We start from the raw sequence: 14,930 nt of genomic DNA, 5'->3' as shown, positions 1-14,930 counted from the left end.
CATTCTCAGATACTGATATATGCTGATGATGGGAAGCTCATCTTTTCTTATAACTATCCTCTCTTCCACACTCGTTTGCAGGATGATCTGAACTACATGCAGAGAGGGGGCTTGGTTAACAAATTGCACCTTAACTGCTCTAAATGTAAGCTTTTCTCTTTTTATCGGTCCACACCCCATCTAGTCACCTATACGATTGATAATGATTTTTTGCAGCGTATTTCTATTATTGAGGATCTGGAAGTACTTTTTGATTCAAAATTTAACTTCAATTTTCACATTTCTTCTACTTCTCAACAAAGCAAAGGGCGTTCTTGGATTCATTTAACGTTGGTCCAAAGAATTTAATGATCCCTATACCACTGAACTACTTTAAAGTTCACTGGTACGGCCTATTTTAGAATACTGCTCATGCGTTTGGTGTCCGCAGGATCAAATTGAGTCTGTTCAGAAACAATTCCTCCTTTTTGCTCTTTGCGGGATCCCAACCTTCTTTTGTCGCCTTACTCAAGCAGACTTCTGCTTATTAATCTTTCTTCATTGGCTAATAGGAGGACTGTTCTTGGAGCTGTATTTCTCCACAAACTGATTGCCGGTAGTGTCGATTCTCCTTTCCTATTAGGTTGTCTTAATTTCTCAGTTTCTTCTAGAACGACAAGAAATTATCTTCCCCTTTCCCTTAGTAGATCTACAACTGATTATGCATCCCACAATCCTTTTCGGGTTTTATGCTCATCTTATAATGATTATTTTCACCTGCTCTGTCTCCTCCTTTAATAAATGCCTCTCTGTTTAGCCATCTCCGGAATCTCTGAACAGGAACGGCTATGAGATGGGGCATAGCTTGCCGGACTGGCTAATAAATCTTCCCCCAACGGGTCACAGATTCCTTTTTTTATAAGATTTTAATTAATTCTAATCTTCTTCTCAGTTAAGTTTTTCTTTTTTATATCAGTAGATCTATTGACGCCTCTGACCACACTTGGCTGTGAGACGGGGCACAGCTAGCCGAAATGCAAATAATTCCCCCAACTGGTCGGAGACGTTAATTAGATACATATTAGTGTAATTTGATTAGATTTCCTCCTAATTAGGCTTTTCTTGCTTATAAGATGCTTTTTGTAATTTCTGTATATTGTCCCCGTATGTCGACTGTCAATTTTTGTTGACATACATATAAATAAATAAATAAATTTCCAAGTATCGCAATTTAACCAAGTTGGAATAATTTGAAATTTGCACTGGAAGCATACCCTCATAAAAAGATCAACATTTTGAAATTAAGCATGTTGTTTAATAGTCATGGCTTATTACTACTTTGAAATGTTCTAATACAAAGTTTAAAAATTTATACATGTATTAACGGTTATTGCCATTGGTTGCACTACCGTTACTGCAAGCTTTGCCATTGACAGAATTTTCAGCACGTGCCTGTTTCTGGTCCAATCCCTTTTCCCTCTTTACTCCATGATCATTTGTAAAATTGGAAAAGTCAAACTACAACGAAAGTGATAACTATGACGCACGATGTTTGTATTAAATTTATTGTAATACTTACGCGCTGTTCAAGAGTCATGTGGGAAATAGGTGGTAGCCCAATGCAGCCACGCAAAATATTCTCGATTGCGGCTCTCTGACGGAACAAAGAGTTTACCACCTGAGAATTTCGAGGAACCAAAGGTGCCTTGCACAAATAGCTCAGAAGTGAAAGAATTGGCTTAAATGGTACCCAGGGCGTACTCGAATGTGATGCGCTACGTATATGAATGCGAGAACTTAGCTCTGCCAAAATAACCAAATCCAATATTAGAGGCGTGGCCAGGAGCGAATCCTCACAGGTATTGTGAATGACTAATGTGTTATGGCCGCCCATCATTATCTCCGACGTGTACTCATCCATGGCACGCTTGCTGTCGCCAACGTAGGGCACATATTTTATAACAACGACATGATCTGGCTGCTCTTTGGCGCCATAGAGTATTTTGTTCGAAGCAACCATGTCATCGACTACATTGCTCTTGGATATCTAAATAAAAATATTCCGGAATAAATAAGTATAAAATTATATAACCTCTATTCTCATTGTAATCCTAAAACTAAGGCATTTGTTGTTCCATAGTCTGCCAAAATTACAAGCATACTCGAATGTGGTATGAACATACTTGTATGTACATGTGTAAAAACATATGGAATGCACGTCCTTGCTGGGCTGAATATTTTTGCTAACAATTACATACATACTTGTATGTCCAAGGACGTATGCAGGGAGAGGCACGGAGAGGCCATTGACCCGGCCCCTCCTCCTAAATCTTTAGAATAAACTGTCTTTGTCATTTTTTTGGCTAACTATTTTGCCTTTAAATGGAACTGAGTTTGATTTGTTTAAGTTTTTTTATTGATCATACGCATAAATTATTATTTAAACGCATCGTGCATTATTTAATCAAAATTTTAATTTGTTTGCCCCCTTTGGAAAAAGCTAAACGACCAATTGTTTCAGTCGGCAGCAACGCACGGCGAGCCGCGGCAGAATTTCTCGTGGGTCCGAATCAGTCGTGCTCTCATTTTACGAACCCTGGTTATTATGTACCAAAATGAGCAAATTTAATATCGGGTTTTCAAATGTAAACTTGATTGATACAATTTTGAGGTAAGAGTTTAGACTCCTAGTAAAAAACTTTAAAATACTGGAAATAACTTATTTTTCTTCAAAACAAATGAACACCGAAATAATGAGGCTTAAGATGTTTTCTCAATACACTTTTTCCTGTGCCAACAGAAGAGATTACCAATGCTTAGACGCTATTGAACCGTAATATTTGGACTGTCCTAGTAAAATTCTTGCTCTGTTGAACAGAGCTCTTTTACATAAAGGTTTTAAGCTTACATTTATGAATTGGGTAAACAAAATATTGCTAGCTGGCATACACATCAGCTACAAAGCTGCCACAAAGACACTGACATTCAATTGTCATATTTTCTTAATTTTAAAACTATATCAGAAGCAACAAATTCAAATTAAAATAAATACAATAATATAAGGTGTTAAGGCCACCTTATTAAAATACTTAATCATACTGTTAAATTTAGTATACAAAATTTTGTTCTGAAAATCTCACCTCCTTGGAGCGAAATTGTTCTGGCGCGGATAAATTTTTACCGTCGTTATTACCCAAATGGTTGTAGCTAACGATGGACACTGGCTTAATACCTGCTCCGACTAAGAAATCCACCAAAACGCTCTTTATTTTCGTTTGACCCGATTTAAAGTCGTCGCCAGCAATAAACACGCCTTTAGCTTCGGCCATCTCAATCAGGCCCGGTACGAAAGTATTTTGTGGAGAGCCATTGATATATGTGCACTGTGAAATATGAAAAACATTTCTTAATCTTGTTACATTGAGGAATAATCTGCTTTCATACTCCCTCATCTATACTGGCCATAGCAAAAATAGTAGACGGCGACAGCTCTGCTTTGTTCGCCTGCAGTGTAGTCTTCAGGTCCTCCATTGTGTTGTTTAAGCCCTCCCGTACATCGCAAAAACGCTCCGTATTGGCCGTCCACAACACTATGACTGTCTCCACGCCACTACGTTGCTTAAAGTCACGTATATCGCGACGGACTTGTTCGTACTGCTCCATTTTACTGCCCTTGATCACATTATTGGCGCGACCTACCTGATTTGCAGCTATAAAGCTAGGATCGTAAATAGAAGCACGCGGTTTCAGTCCGACCAAATTTTCATATAATTGATCTTGAACTCCAATATCGAGAACTTCTGCGCGACGCATCGCATCCCCAAGATTTAAACCACTAATATCCCATCCATCAACCAATATATCATTTGGCCTCACCATGGGAAGCAGCTCATTCATGGCCACATGTACATCGCTGCCTTCTTCATCGGAGCCAATCAAAACGGTAGAGGCTTGAGTTATGCTCCCGTACCAATTGGCTTTTTGAATTCCCGTTCGGGTTCGCCATTGCAACTGTTGACGATTGGCCTCCAACGCTGCCGTCAATGTAGATCCGTTATTCCCACCCCATCCGACAAGCATAAGACCCAGCTTAGGGACGTTCCGAGCCGTACGTATTTTTAATGCTGTCGTCTCCGGATAAACCTAAGGCGGTAAGATGGTCATTACTTTAACTTTCCAATAGGTTGGACTTTTATTGACAGTCTAGAATATGTTATACAATTTAGTTCAAACAAGAAAGGAATGCTAGATTCAAGTGAACTGAGCTCTTAAATACCCAGCGCCCATCCACTACTCTGTACATGAAATATACAAGAGTATATCCTAATATACCGCAAACCTATTTGCGGGAGGTGAAAAATGTACAGAGTATATATATTTTCTTGATCAGCAGGACAAGACGAGTCGATCCATGTCTGTATGAATACCTGGATCTCAGAGACTATAAAAGCTAGAGACACCAAATTTCCCCCTATGGGGTTTTCCCGATTTTCCGTTCGTATAATCACCTATATCTCGGAGACTATAAGACCTAGGGGCACAAAATTTTAGTGAAAGATGCCTTTTGTGAATACGCAGAAAATGTGTATGTGTAAATGTGTGTTTGGAATTTCCCTCCCTCCCTCCTCTAACCAGCTATCAGTGGTCACCCATAACTCTTATGTGTCCGTATGCCAAGTTTCATCATAGGCCGATTTAACAGGAAGTTATAGCTATATATATAATTGCTGCCCAAGCGCTGCCCGCAGCTGTTGTGCTGGTGCTTTGGTTGACTGCAAAAATCACGATTTGCGGGGGAGAGGGGGGAGGGAGGGAAATTCCAAAATACACATTTTCTGAGTATTCACATAAGGCATCTTGGACTTAAATTTGGTGTTCCCAAGTCTTATAGTCTCTGAGATATAGGCGATTATACGAATGGAAAATCGTGAAACCCCCATAGGGGGGAAGTGGGAGGGAAAATAAAACAAATTTGCACGGCGTACACATATAACGCATCTTTGTGCAAAGTTTGGTGTCTACATCTTATAGTCTCTGAGATCCAGGTATTCATACGAACAGACGGACAGACAGACAGGGCTAGATCGACTCGTCTCGTCATGCTGATCAAGAATATATGTATATACCTTGTGGGGTCTGCCACGCCTCCTTCTGCCTGTTACATTTTCAGCTCCCGCAAACCTAATATACTCTTGTTCATTTTATGTACAGAATGTACAAAATATTCAAAACATGCACATATACATTTACATCAGAATCGTATCTATACGTGTTTGTGTACTTGTACTTATGTATGTTTGCATTAAATAATTATATCAAAGCAGCAACAACAGGTGCGGGCAGAGCTTGGGCATATAATATATTTAAGTCTATACTTGTAACTTCCTTAATTCCCCCTTCCCATTCCCCTATGATACTTATAATGCGATCTCGTAATCACTAACTGGAGGTATTTTCCAAATCTGAGTATCAGAAAAACAGCCCAAACTTGTCCTTTTTTCGACTTAAGAAAATCTGGATACCAAGTTTGGTTATTCTTGCTGAGATCCTTGCGTTCATACAGACTAACGGACGGGCAGACGGACATGGCTATATCGACTCGACTTGTCATTAGGGATGTAAAAAAACATCGATATATCGAGCAGCGACGATGTTTTTACCACGATGCATCGATGTTTTACGATGGTTTTTTGCTAACGATGCATCGTCGATCCATCGATGTTTGTCCATACATTGAACATTATTCATGTTTTGTTGGGCGATCACATTTCTTTGTGCAGTTTACCGAAGACGGTATATTTTTATTATAAATTATTTGAAGTTTTTATTCAAATAAGTATATTGTAATATAAATATTAGATTGTTAAGTATTTGATCTTCATTTTTTCGTATATAATGTCACACTTAATATGCTTAAAAGGCGTAGGTGAAACGCGTCGTTGTTTTTAAAACTGTATATACAGGGGTGCCACAGAAAACTCCGGTGGTTTCGGCTACAGTTGTTTTTGAAAGAAATACGTTTCCAAGCCGGCTGTGAGACACAGCTGACTGTCGACGCCTACATTTGACTGACTAATTGTAATTAAATTCTGTAACGTACTAACTTAAAGAAATAACAAATATGCCATTTGCATTAATATTAGCCTTCAAGAATTTGCGGAAACGCCAATTAAATGTTGAAAAAATACAACACAAATGTTTGAGAAGTGCATCTGATCCCAATTTGGCGGAATAAAGAATTAAATAAATTAAATTAAATTTATTTGTAAAATTTTTTATAACATCATATGGAATTTTGCGCAATGTCGGGGTATGCTTCCATAAAATGGACGAAAATTGCGTCCAGTTATGGCGATCTATCTTTTCCCCTGCAAAAAACTAGCATTTGAAAGTGAATTCATAAATTAAACAAGTAGGGCAGCTAAAGTCGGGTGTCACGACTTTAAAATACTCTGTACATACATATGTGTACAATAATTATGCGTGTAGTATGTGTGTGTATGCCTGTGTATGTCTCGTGTGCCTGTGCAAAGGTAACAACAACAACAGCTACGGGCACTGCGTGGTCTTATGTACATGCAAGGACGTAGGCAGCTTTTACCAAATTTTACCAAATTAAAATATTTATTAAATAATGCACGATGCATTTATAAAATTACTTATGCACATGATCAATGAAAAAACTTCAACAAATCCAACTCAGATCGATTTTAAGGCGAAATAATGTGTCATCATAATGAACGTGTGGTCGACTTTATATGGCAACATTTTTGTAAAAATTTTCTGGAAATACGGGAGCAATGCGCGGGAGAGGGGGAGGGAGGGAAATTTCAAAATACACATTTTCTACGTATTCACATAAGGCATCTGAGACTAAAATTTGGTGTCACTAGCTCTTAGTGTCTGAGATATAGGCGATTTTACGGAATAGAAATAGAATAGATGGACTCGTCTTGTCACGCTGATCAAGAATATATATACTTTGTGGGGTCTGCCACGCCTCCTTCTGCCTGTTACATTTTTCAGGTAGTGCAAACCTAATATACTCTTGTACATTTCATGTACACAGTATAAAATGTCGAATGAAAATGAATTTTTTATAGCCTGTACCAGTAGGGTAAAAGGCTATATTAGTTTTGTGCGAATGTTTGTAACACACTCCCAAATTTTTGATAGACCGATTTTACAGGAAGTTATGGCGATAAATATATTTTCTGCCCAAGCGCTGTGCACGACTGTTGTTGATGTTGGTGGTTTGGTTGACTGCAAACATGCTCACACAGACACGAATAGACACACATAGACATGCATACACTCACATAGACGCAATTTCAATGTAAATGTGCACCTTTCACATGAGTTGAATACCGAGAATGGTAAAATCGATCAACATTTTTTATAGCCTGTACCCAAAGGGTAAAAGGCTATACTAGTATTGTGCGAATGTATGTAACATACAGAAGGAGGTGTGGCAGACCCCACAAAGTACATATGTACAAATATTATTGATCAGGATGACAGGCCGAGTCGATATAGCCATGTCCGTCCGTTTGTATGAACGCAAGGATCTCAGCAAGTACAAGAGCAAGAATAACCAAACTTAAATTAATAAAAGCTTTTTAAATATATACATATATTTTTTTAATTTTCTTTTTTGTGGAGAGTACAGGGTATTTTACTGTCGGGATTGCTGGACTGTAGCGTTCTATCTTGTTTTTCGCTTTAAATGTGTACGTCTGTCCCGTGCGACATCATGGAAATGTCCATATATACAGTATAAATATCTTTATTGACAGAGTATGTTAGAAAACAAACAATAAAGTTATGTTTAGTTTTAAATATAAAAATAAATAAATAAATAAACCATATCAAAGATACATAAAATGTACAAGAGTATATTAGGTTTGCGGGAGCTGAAAATGTAACAGGCAGAAGGAGGCGTGGCAGACCCCACAAGGTATATATATTCTTGATCAGCATGACGAGACGAGTCGGTCTAGCCCTGTCTGTCTGTCTGTCTGTCCGTCTGCCCGTATGAACATCTGGATCTCAGAGACTATAAGAGGTAGAGAAACCAAACTTTGCACAAAGATGCGTTATGTGTGTACGCTGTGCAAGTTTGTTTTATTTTCCCTCCCACTTCCGATTTTCCATTCGTATAGTCGCCTATATCTCAGAGACTATAAGAACTACGGACACCAAATTTTAGTCCCAGATGCCTTATGTGAATACGTAGAAAATATGTATTTTGGAATTTCCCTCCCTCCCCTCTCTCCCATGCAAATCGCGATTTTCTCCCGTAATTCTTGGAATTTCGAACTAAAATTTTGCAAATACCCCCGTATGCCAAGTTTCATCATGATAGACCGATTTAAAAATAAGTTATAGCCATAAATATATTTGCTGCTTGTTTTAATTTCTTTCATTATTGTAAACATATGTACAGAGTATTTCAAAGTCGGGACACCCGACTTTAGCTTTTTTACTTGTTTTATTACTAACAGAGTATAAATCTAAGACTCCGATCGCATTATTTTAGTTTATTAAACCGGCTTTTGCACCTGTTGCTTTTTCTTGATATTAGACAACGAGTCTCTGGTTTATTTTTGTATTTATTCATACTGAATTGTTAAAATTTGCAAACTAATTTCCATCTATATTTGTGAGTCGCATAATTAATTAAAACAGACAAAGAACTTGTTATAAATAATTTATCAACCCAAATTTACTGTAAATGGGTTGGATACACATTCCTTCTACACGTTACTGGACCCACCAACACTTTGTAAAAGCTTTAAATGTTTCCAGAGCTATCACTTAAAATGTGAATAGGTGTGCAGCAACATGCATGTATCAGGACATCATTAAGAGATAATATACTATAGTAATATAAAAGTATTTTTATACTCTGTACATTAAATGTACAAGAGAATAGAACACACCCCACAAAGTGTGTATATTCTTGATCAGCATGACAAAACGAGTCGATCTATGTCTGTCTGCCTTATGTGTGTACGCTATGCAAATTTACTTCTTTTTTTTATTCCATTCGTATAATCGCCTATATCTCAGAGACTTTAAGACTATATAACAAATTTGAGTTTTATTTAAATACGCAGAAAATGTGTATTTTGAAATTTCCTTTCCTCAGAATCACTGATTTTCAATAACCCCCGTATTTCTGGGAATTTCGAACTCAAATTTGGCAAATACTTCCAGTTTGATGATAAGTCCGTATGCTAAGTTTCATTATGATAGACCGATTTAACAGGACGTTATAGCCATAAGCGCTGCCCGGAGCTGTTGTTGTTGCCGCTATTTTGTGCTGGATAAATGCTGACACAGATGCGAATAGATACACATAGGCATGCATACACTCACATAGACTCAATTCCTATGCAAATGTGCAATTATACACCCCGAATACCAATAGAGGTAAAATATAGTAAATCAAAAATTTGTTTTATAATTTTTTTAATTTTTAAAATTTCTATAGGTATTCTACACATACATATGTACAGAGTATTTTAAAGTCTGTACATGTTTCTTCTCTGTTTTCTCTTATACCTTTTATGTGCAAGACTTGCAGTTACTTTCTTGATATTGTTTCAAATTCAAGGTCAAAACATACTACGACATTGCCCTTCAACATGCAGCAAGTGTCAGTTGTATCATATGTTAACAGCGGACAGGGTGAGTGTACAGGCATACATACATATGCTCAGTTAGCACCTGCAACACTTTGAATTACAGAAAATCAGAAATATTACACTAATAAATATATACATACTCGTATGTATACAAATTTTATTTACAATGGAATTGTTTATAAGTTAATTTGAAATTGTAAGCCCTATGTGAAATCGGATACTTTCGGCAAAAAAGGTGTTGCACACCGGAGAAACAGATAACATTCGATATCAGAAAAAATACACCCTACCTTAGAAAAATGTTGCCTATCAATATTTTTAATAATAAAACTGTAACAGGCAAATTGATATAAATTGATTGATATAAAATACACCCTACGCCACCAAATATTGAAATTGAAATTTGTTATTATTAAATTATTGTTGTTTTAATGTTTATGTAATCCACTCCATGTAATCATTCATGGTTTTTTAATAGACCAGACAACTTCCATGAAACCTAATTAATATTATTGACTTTTATGTTAATTAATTTAGTTTTACCCACCTGCACTTTACCATCAATTCGTTTTACATTAGATGTTTTATACTCATAGTCCGTTTCAATGAACTCATCATCAACGTGAACGTTTGGTGAAATTATCTCCAGCACAGAATCTTTAATAGGCCTCATTTTTTGCATAGAGTTCGTCTGCACACCTCTTATTTATCACTTTTACTTAACACAATTCACAAAACGATGATAGGTTTATTTATAAGATCCGATGCCTTTAACGAGAGAATGCCGCACGCAGAGGCGAGTATAGGCGACTTATGCTACTTTTGTATTCTCAGTCCAGAAGTTCGCCACGTAATGAGCTACTGTCTAGATGAACGCCGTATTTATTAACTACATGTGCAAAAATTTCTCTTGTCAGTGCTCTAAACCTGGCTCTCTCCACTCTTTGTTTTTATGAAGCAATAATTATCAGGCGACGCATTGCGCAGATGCGTTCTCACAAGAGCGTAAGAAATGGTTTCGTACGTAGAAAAAACCATGTTTTTGCTGAAAAAAATTATAGGTTATTCATCAATTTGAAAATTACGCGTTGTTCTTCATTAAAACTTAAATCTGGCTTTGAAATACAACTCTAAGTTCCAGTCTATATATTTATTTCAAGAACTGAGATAACGTTTTAAAAATTAACCAAATATATATATAATATAAAAATATATTCTACTATTACTTTTCTCATTGACGACCCAATTGTATTGATTGACATACGCCTAAAAAACACATGACGATATTTCAATTTCCACTTATACAGTAGAAACAATTTCATTTGAATGTTAAAAATGAAGAAAAACCGCCAATCAAGTGACAACTGGCTGGCTATAGGCATTGGAAGGTTAAAAGTGTGCCCTTTTTACTATGTACTTGTATGTGTTTATGTACAATGTATGGATTTACCTGAAGCAGGTGTCTTCATAAACAGTTTTTCCTTCACCCTCCCTTTTACAACCGTGTTTTTTTCGTTCTCAACTGGATTACCGTCTTGTCGCTTGTATTTTTGTAAAATAGGTAGACTTGGTAACAAATGAAGAAACATACACAGGTACATACACATAAGTACATACATGTACATATGTATATACATATATGAAAGTTAAATTAATATTTTTGCGAATCAATATTCCATTTATATTACTACTAGCAGGTCTTGTCCGTCTTTGCTGGGCTAAGTAAAATGTGCTTATAATTATAACTTTATTTACTATATGATATTCTTCTTTCGACGCTCTCTAAAGTTTTTTAAAGAGTTCATTCGTCGAACCTTTCAAAAAGCAAATATAATACAATAAGTACTATGTATGGTTATACGTAGATACATACATATGTACATATGTATGTATCTTCGTTACGCACCGGGCGGACTGCCAGTCCTCACTTAACTGTGTGCTTTCTCAACACGTTGTACACATGGTCGAGTTATCCCCGAAAAGTCCGACGCGGGACATTTAATTTTGATTTATAAATCGGGGCGTCCCGCCAAGATTGGAGCGTTCGGAACCGCTGATATGTACATACATTTAAATTTTTCATGCAGGCGTTATCCGGCTATATACATACACACATACATATATAAGTATGTATTACATTTTTTAATTCAACACTAATTTGTGTCTTCAATTCCAAATATGATCGTTGTGAATGTAAAAGGTGTGTTTTTGCTTTTGTAAATCGCATGAATACACTCACAAAATAGGCTTAACGGTAAATGACTCTTAGATTTGTTCAGAGTATATTTGTAGCGTTGTTAGCTAACACTAAAACGGTAAGTCGCTGTAAACACTAACCATACAACATATAGATGCGTCATTTCATACAACGAAAACGTCCCATCGAAATTGTTAGCGACAGCTCCCATAGCTGTTCGGGTATTTGCCGAATGGGAGCTGTCGCACTTCGGCTATGAGCCGACTGGGAGCTGTCGCATTCGTGCTCTCTGTGAGCGAATTTCATTTCATTCGCAGAGAGGCAGTCTACAGAGACGGTCGGTTCACGCCGCTTATGCTCTTTGTATGTGTGCGTGCACATATATACATGTATATGTTTATATGTATTTGTGCATTTGGTCTTTTGCTGTTTGCGAGCAGCAGCTTCAATTTCGTTTTCAGATTTTACCTGCTACATGGGCATCAGAATTTCATACACTGTTGCCATATTTCTGTCGCATTGTATTTTGGGATGCGTATGCAAGTGAAGTTTGTCAGTAGTGTATGGGTTTCTCATAACGCCTATAAAAGCACACATACATACAATTACATACATATTTATGTGTGCAAATGTTGTGTTCATATGCAGACCTTGACATTGTCATGACCTGCCTCAACTTATATTTATGCACAAGCAATTTTATTGATAGACTATTTCTTATTTTTGTTTGACTTGCATATTAATATGTAATATGTTTGTTCATATACAACATTAGATCGGTAACAAATTTGAGCGGCGAATTAAAAAAAAAAACAATATATATTAAATTATCAAAAGATGTACATACATATAAACATATATGTATGTATTTTTATTTATTTAATTACACTTGTTTTACAAATTTTACCACATTTTGCGACCCTTAAATGTACTTATTTTCATATTAAATATCGGCTAATTTGCCAACCGACATTTTTACCAAGAACATAAATAAAATAATATATTTTTAAACTAATATTTTTGAATTAATTTGATTTAAATGCCAACTGACATTTTTACCAAATATTTTGTAATTAATATGCAAGTCAAACAAAAATAAGAAATAGTCTATCAATAAAATTGCTTGTGCATAAATATAAGTTGAGGCAGGTCATGACAATGTCAAGGTCTGCATATGAACACAACATTTGCACACATAAATATGTATGTAATTGTATGTATGTGTGCTTTTATAGGCGTTATGAGAAACCCATACACTACTGACAAACTTCACTTGCATACGCATCCCAAAATACAATGCGACAGAAATATGGCAACAGTGTATGAAATTCTGATGCCCATGTAGCAGGTAAAATCTGAAAACGAAATTGAAGCTGCTGCTCGCAAACAGCAAAAGACCAAATGCACAAATACATATAAACATATACATGTATATATGTGCACGCACACATACAAAGAGCATAAGCGGCGTGAACCGACCGTCTCTGTAGACTGCCTCTCTGCGAATGAAATGAAATTCGCTCACAGAGAGCACGAATGCGACAGCTCCCAGTCGGCTCATAGCCGAAGTGCGACAGCTCCCATTCGGCAAATACCCGAACAGCTATGGGAGCTGTCGCTAACAATTTCGATGGGACGTTTTCGTTGTATGAAATGACGCATCTATATGTTGTATGGTTAGTGCTGTAAATAAGCGATCAGCTGAGATGCTAGAGATGGGCATGTGTCGGATGCTCTATATGTTAGAGCATCAAAACTATCGATAGTTGAATTCGTCGATACAATCAAATCCATCGAAGTTTGAATGCAATTAACAGAAAATTTAAATAATAACATCTTATAATTTATTGAGATCAATTAGAACAAATCATATACAAACATACATATGTACATCTGCCCGCAACGCGAAGAAGGATATGCGTAGGTCCGCTTTCATTTCTGCTTTCGCTATCGCTTACGCAGTCGTTGCCGTCGCGACGGTAACTGTAAACTTTTGGCATTTTGCCTTTGAAATTAACAGGCGTAAATGATCAAAACGAAAGAAGAGCGAGCCAATAACTTGAAGTTGTTGTTGTTTTTCGTTTTAAAAATTTGATTTAAAACCATAGAACATTATTTATTACAATCAAACAACAGTGCTCGATTGTGCAATGTATACATACATGCATACATACATACATACATACGAATGTACATACATGTTATATATGTACGTACACGGGCATACATACATACATACATATGTATGTACATATCAGGGTTCGTAAAATGCGGGCAAAACCTGTTCGGGCCCGCGAGAAATTCTGCTGCAGGTCGCCGCGGGTCGCTGCCGACAGAGGCCGCGGGTACGATCGGGTCGTCTGGCAGAGGTAACGGGTCGTGCGGGTACGCCGTGCTTCGCCGCGGGTCGCTGCCGACAGCAGCAGTGTCGTACGAGCCGGTCTGCAGTAGCAGAGCGCTCGTTCGTGCTGAGTGAGGCTATAAGGGATGAAATGCATCGCGTACATTTTGCCTTGAAATATATACACGCAAGCATTCCATCATACAAATTTAACACATATGTACGACCCAATCGTACCCGCGGCCTCTGTCGGCAGCGACCCGAAAAAAACCCACAGCAGAATTTCTCGCGGGCCCGAACGGGTTGTGAGCACATTTTACGAACCCTGGTACATATGCATGCATGTTTCTCTTTACATTTTCATACATAGACCAGAACTGTTACTTGTTCTGTGTGTGAGTGTGTGTATATGATGTCCCCAACTATTTGATATTTGCGTTCTTTGTAATTTGTTGTTGATGCATAAAGTTACTAATGAAAACCCCAATGCCAAATGTACCAAACAAAGAAAAAATTACTTTTAAAAATGTTAAATAATTTTTAATAAATTAACATTTCTTGCTCTGTCAGTGCAAGACGAATGAACATACATATATACATACATAGATTTGTACATATGTATGTGTGTACATTCACACATTAGTGTCTCACATTTTGCTTTGGCTATTTCAATCGTTTGCACGCAACTACACCAACAGCTGCTTGTATATGTGTGTGTGTGTATGTATACTTAGTTGTCCCCAACTGTTTGATATTTTGTATT

General features: G+C 37.0%; 1 protein-coding gene across 1 annotated transcript; it reads right to left on the bottom strand.

Annotated features, from left to right (window-relative positions):
* Nucleotides 1-1,272: 1,272 nt before the first annotated feature.
* LOC115624569 (inositol-3-phosphate synthase) lies at nt 1,273-10,474 on the bottom strand. The gene is made up of 5 exons (XM_030519297.1): nt 10,177-10,474; nt 3,424-4,122; nt 3,120-3,362; nt 1,559-2,026; nt 1,273-1,497 (listed from the first exon to the last, which is right to left on the bottom strand). Exons 1-5 carry the CDS (start codon nt 10,309-10,311, stop codon nt 1,360-1,362), a joined length of 1,683 nt encoding a protein of 560 aa, XP_030375157.1. The 5' UTR covers nt 10,312-10,474; the 3' UTR covers nt 1,273-1,359.
* Between the last annotated feature and the right edge of the window lie 4,456 nt (nt 10,475-14,930).

The sequence above is a fragment of the Scaptodrosophila lebanonensis genome, unplaced genomic scaffold (assembly GCF_003285725.1).
Source record: "Scaptodrosophila lebanonensis strain 11010-0011.00,11010-0021.00 unplaced genomic scaffold, SlebRS2 tig00000061-arrow-pilon, whole genome shotgun sequence".
Taxonomy (NCBI): Eukaryota; Metazoa; Arthropoda; class Insecta; order Diptera; family Drosophilidae; genus Scaptodrosophila; species Scaptodrosophila lebanonensis.
Note: the sequence above shows the minus strand (reverse complement) of the source record. Positions and strands in the feature narration are given on the sequence as shown.

Coding starts and splice junctions, on each gene's coding strand:
- LOC115624569 (XM_030519297.1), bottom strand. CDS start 10,311: ATGCAAAAAATGAGGCCTATTAAAGATTCTGTGCTGGAGATAATTTCA. Junction 4,123..10,176: donor GAATTGATGGTAAAGTGCAG/GTGGGTAAAACT, acceptor TTACCGCCTTAG/GTTTATCCGGAGACGACAGC. Junction 2,027..3,119: donor AACAATTTCGCTCCAAGGAG/GTGAGATTTTCA, acceptor ATTTTTATTTAG/ATATCCAAGAGCAATGTAGT.